The 5,514-nt window shown below is 39.3% G+C and overlaps 1 protein-coding gene across 1 annotated transcript; it reads left to right on the top strand.

The window, feature by feature from the left end:
- The first annotated feature begins 4,178 nt into the window (after positions 1–4,178).
- LOC122041146 (mannose-specific lectin-like) lies at positions 4,179–4,970 on the top strand. Its single transcript, XM_042600742.1, has one exon. The coding sequence runs from the start codon at positions 4,233–4,235 to the stop codon at positions 4,740–4,742; it is 510 nt and encodes a 169-aa protein (XP_042456676.1). The 5' UTR covers positions 4,179–4,232; the 3' UTR covers positions 4,743–4,970.
- Positions 4,971–5,514: the final 544 nt, after the last annotated feature.

Here is a 5,514-nt window from a genome sequence, read left to right as displayed (position 1 = left end):
CTATGAATATAGCATCAAACCATGCATGTACGAATCAAAATAATACAATAAAATCATGGTTATCACGCCCCGGCTGAAAAAGTCAACCCTGTTGACTTTTTTCAGCTCGGGTCTTCTGCTCTGACTCCGTTCGCCTCAGACCGAGTCTTCCGCTCGCTTGGGTGATCTCTGCCATCCGGAATAGGGCTCACCCGAATCCAACTTCCGGTCTTCTCGAGCAGTCTTCCGCTCCAGCTTTTCGTCCCTCGAAATCACCACGTGCTCCCTTCTCGTCCGCTAGCGTACTCATCCGTAGTCTTCGTCCCTCGATCGCACCCCGTGCCGACCTTCTTGCTAGCTGCGTCTCATGCTCCTCGAGCAGTCTTCCGCTCAGGCTTCTCATCCCTCGGAACCACCGCACGTTTCCTTCTCGTCCGCTGGTGTACTCTTCCACAGCGGCTCATCCCTCGGACGCACCGCATGCCGTCCTTCTCGCTAGTTGCGTTTTCCGCTCGACTACCTGTGCTCCTAAGCTCCTGCACACTTAGACACAAGGTTAAAAACACACAAGACCTAACTTAACTTATTGATCACACCAAAACAACCTTGGGGATCCAACAATCTCCCCCTTTTTGATGTGAGTAACCCAAGTTAAGCTAGGGTAAAAATAGACATAATAATAAACTAACTAATTTTACAATTAAGTGCAAAAAGATAAAAAAAAAAAAATGTAATTTGTCTACCTCCCCCTAGACTTACACTTTTCCTTTTCCCCCTTTGATCACATAAAAAATAGGGTTCCAAAAAAAATCTAAGGGTTAAAAAAAAATTTCTAACTTTATTAAAAAATTCTAAGTTGAATAAACTAAATGTCAGAGAATTTGCAATAATTTTCAGAAAAAAAAATATTCTAAGTTAAAAAAAAACTTTAATTAAGAGAATTTTTAAAAAATTTTGAAATAAAAAATTTTGAAAAAAATATTTTTGAAAATTTTTCTAAGTAACGATTTTAAGCAGAAATTTCTAATTTAAAAAAACTTTTAACTTTTAAGTAAGTTTTACGCAAAAAAAAAATCTTAAGTAAAAAGAATTTTAAAAAAATTTAAAAAATGTTCAAAAAAACTTTTTAAAGAATTATTAAATTTCCTCCTTAATGCTTTTATCAGAAAGTTGATTAAATATTTTATTTCAATATTTTAGCTTCCAGGTCGTGGCGAGACACTAGGCCTTCTTAGTTATTGGAGCAACAACCACTTCCATAGACAAAGCCTCATAAAATAATTTTAATGTCTAATTTTCTCTCTAAAAGCTCTAAATCTGATTAATTTAAGTTCAAGTCAGACAAGACTTTGGAACCCAATATAGGTTCCAACTTACTGGATTGACTAAAAATTTCTTAGGGACATATCTTTTTGAAGTGTTCCTAATTTGTCCCTTATGATATCTGAAATACCAATTTAAATTGTTATATTTTCTAAAATTTGTATTAGATGAGCATACATAGTTTTTCAAGTTATCTACTTGAATTTTCATATTTTCATTTTCTGATTTCAATTTTTCAGTTTCTAATTTTGATTTGTCTAAATCTTCTAGAGAGCAAGATTTAGCTAGTATTACTTTTAAATTTTTATTTTCTTTTTCTAATTTGCAGAAATCTTTTGTTAATAATTTAACGAATTTAAAGATTTTATCAGGGGACCCTCTATGGAAACTTTTTAACTTTTTCGAGTTTTACACCCCTTCAATTTAACTCCTCGTCGTCTATTGATAGAAGAGATTGAGTTGGCAGATGTGGATCAAGCAACCTGCACTCGATCCGACTAATCACCATTGCTGGATGATTGGCCCCACTGCTTTGTCATGCCCCCTGCTTTATCAGTGGATGCATGTCGTTTATTTGGGACGAAACGGATCATCATGGAATAGTAAACAAGGATCTCCTTGAATGATTGTATGATTGATATGTGTATAGTCTTCTCGGGACGATCTAGTGGTTAGTGTATAAGATGTTGCCACCATAGGTTCAAGGATTCAAATCTCAGCATAGCCAAAGTTATTATGTAAAAGGATGTCCACATATCTCCACAATGACATGATATTATTTACTTTTGGTTTAGGTCCTCATGGCTTAGCTCTTGGATTCTACCCAAAAGACCTCATGCCAATAGAGATATCATGCATCCTTTTAACCCCATGATTTTTACCAAATATTTCCAATTTGGGACTTTGATTGAACGCCAACAATCCTCCCCTTAAACAAAGGACCACAATTACTCTCATGGTCTGGGCCTCCCCGCGAGCATCTAGTCACCCTGATCTGCTATGTACCTCCCCGCAAGCATCCTCACCAGATCACCTTTATCTACTCCAGACCTCCCTGTGAGCATCTGGTCACCTTGACCTACTCGTCTCCCCGCGAGCATCTGGTCATCCTGACCTGCTCTAAGCCTCCTCACAAGCATCTAGTTATCCTAACCTGCCCCAGGCCTCCCCGCCAGTATCCGGTCAATCTTGATCTACTTCGGGCCTCAGGCCTATCCGTGAACATATGGTCACCTTGACCTGTTTCGAGCCTCCCTACAAGCATCCGGTTACCCTGACCTACTTACCTCACTGCAAGTATCCGGTCATCTTGACCTGCTTCAGGCCTCCCCGTAAGCATCCAATTATCCTGACCTGCTCTAAGCCTCCCCGCGAGCATCGGGTCACCCTGACCTGCTTCGGCGCCTTTCCCATAAGCATCCAATCATCTTGACCTGTTCTGGGCCTCCCCGTAAGTTGCTGGATCTAGTCAATCTTGACCTACTTCAGGCCTATCCGCGAGCATCCGGTCACCCTGACCTACTTGCCTCACCGTAAGTATCCGATCATCTTGACATGCTCCAGGCCTTCCCGCAAGCATCTGGTCACCTTGACCTATTCCGGGTTTCCTGCGAACATTCGATCATCTTGACCTACTTCGAGTTTCCCCTTAACTTCGTTCAAGACCACCCCACATGATATCTGATTTGGACCATGACTCTGATACCATTTGTTGTGCAAAAAGATGTCCATATATCTGCACAATGACATGATATTGTCCACTTTGGCCCTTGGTCCTCATGGCTTTACTCTTGGGTTATACCCAAAAGGCCTCATGCCAATGGAAATATCATGTATCCTTTTAATCTTATGATCTTTACCAAATCTTTCCAATATGAGACTTTGATTGAACCCCAACAGAGGTAAATGTCTCCCTTATGTGATATTTACTATTCAAAAGACTAGTACCCGTTCGTGATTTATCTCCTCCGTATTGGCCTTGGACGAATTGACGGAAATACTAGGGGCGAAAATATTCATCTTTTATCACCATGATTAATTTATATAAAATAACAATCGGTATAATTTAAGTCAAATTTTATATCTTTTTTATTCATTTCTATCTATTATGTTCATCATTATATCCATCTCACATACATCAAATATTTAACTTTTATTAATATCCCTGATTTCTATATCCATTCGAGTATTAGATATCTGTATATTTACCCATCATTTTATTACTATATATAATTTTTTAAAAACAAACCGATACGTTCAAGATAAAAAGATAAATTAATTTTTTTCCGTAAGAAAATGGACTCAAAATATAAACCTCCATATCCAAACTCAAAAATATTCATATATCTAAATGCTTAATAATTTAGTTGAGTCTAAGTATTTCAACTGAATTTTTCACCATCCAAATAGGATATTAAAATTTTTATAAATTCGGATAAAATTATCATATAGGTAAAGGTCCTCTCCTTATCAGTAAACAAGGAAACGTAAATGCGTGCATGATTGTTGAATAGCTGTCTCCCTGCACGGCCAGTGAGCTGGCACATGAAAGGACCAGCGGATGCGCATCGCCAAGTTTTTTAAAGATATTTTTCTGATTATATACATAATTGATCTGAAGTTGCCGGCATTTCTTACTGCTTACTGTATATTTTTAGATACGTAGGAGTTTTTAAATATTAAATATAAGAATAATATCCGCACACTTAATTTTTTAAAATATTAAAATCAAGCATTTAAAAAAAAAAAACATTTGTTCGACCGAAGCCCGAATATCTGAATTATAAAATATATATTGTTAAAAGAGTAAACTCAAGAACGATTAAATTGTGTCTCACGGCGCTTCAATTTACCTCCTCGCCGTCTATAAATAGAAGCGATCGAGTTTCAGATCTTGATCAGGCAACCTTCACTCGATTCGACTGATCAGCATGGCTGGCCTCGTCATCCTTTCCGCTTTTCTCCTCGGCTTCCTCCTGCCTTCCTCCATGGCCGACAACGTTCTCTACTCTGGCGACACGCTGTACAGCGGCCAGTCCCTCACCCAAGGCAGTTACAGCCTCACCATGCAGTCCGACTGCAACCTCGTGCTCTACGACTACGGCCGGGCGGTCTGGTCCTCCGGCACCTACAACCGCGGCTACAACTGCATCCTCCGCATGCAGAACGACGGCAACCTCGTCATCTACAGCAACAACAACGCCATTTGGGCGAGCAACACCGGCGGACAGCAAGGCCACTTCGTTCTCATCCTACAGCGCGACCGCAACGTCGTCATCTACGGCTGCCCCAGCTGGGCCACCGGCACCAACACCGCCAACTCCAAAGGCGTTGTGGTCGTCGAGCACGGCCGGAACGACACTTCCGCCGCCATGGTGGTGGTCGTGCCGGAGGGTGACGAGCCCCAGAACCGGAAGATCGCCATGGTGATCAATAATTAACTGATCGGCTCCACGACGAGCCGCTGATCACTTTTTTGTTGAACAAATAAAACGATTGAGAAGCGAGGCCGCATAAATAATTAGCTACTTCGCTAGCTACACAACCGCGCTAGCCGCCTTCTCCTTGTTTTGCACTCTTAATTTGGTGTGAATTGATGAGCTTATGTAGCTCCTTTTCCGTTATGCATCGATCGATGTAAAATAAAACCTTGAGCAGTGTTCGAAGAACTAGCTATATACAGCACCAGCGGGAAAGCAATCGGCACCGAGCTCGACGATCTTGTTCAATCAGAACCTCAATAATAGAATATAACTCTAAAGATCATATTAAAAAAAAAAAAAGAGGAAAAGGGAGCTTTTAAGTACTAAATCTCTAACAACCCTCCCTCCTCTTTAAAACAGAGGAAGAGAGGTGGAGCCTACATTGTTAACAGCACCATAATCTATCTACATGACCGAAGAGAAGCTATATAGCGAAGAGGAAAATGGAATAACTATGAAGCATGAAATTATAGAAGAAAAGAAAATTAGGAAAGAAAGGCTGAGTGGAACTATAGATTGAAAGATAAAATTGGTTGGACAAAAATAAGATTAAATAATAAAATTGCTGATTACTTTAGTTTATCGATAAAGGAATAATTTATAAATAGACTCCATCAACCAACAGAGTAATAAATAAAGAAAATATTATAAAACTATGTCAATTGAGAGAGTAATAAATTAAAGGAATAATTAATAAGTCTTAATTTTATTTTTATGTAATCATATTGAA

The sequence above is a fragment of the Zingiber officinale genome, chromosome 2A, assembly GCF_018446385.1.
Source record: "Zingiber officinale cultivar Zhangliang chromosome 2A, Zo_v1.1, whole genome shotgun sequence".
NCBI classification, from domain to species: Eukaryota; Viridiplantae; Streptophyta; class Magnoliopsida; order Zingiberales; family Zingiberaceae; genus Zingiber; species Zingiber officinale.
Note: the sequence above shows the minus strand (reverse complement) of the source record. Positions and strands in the feature narration are given on the sequence as shown.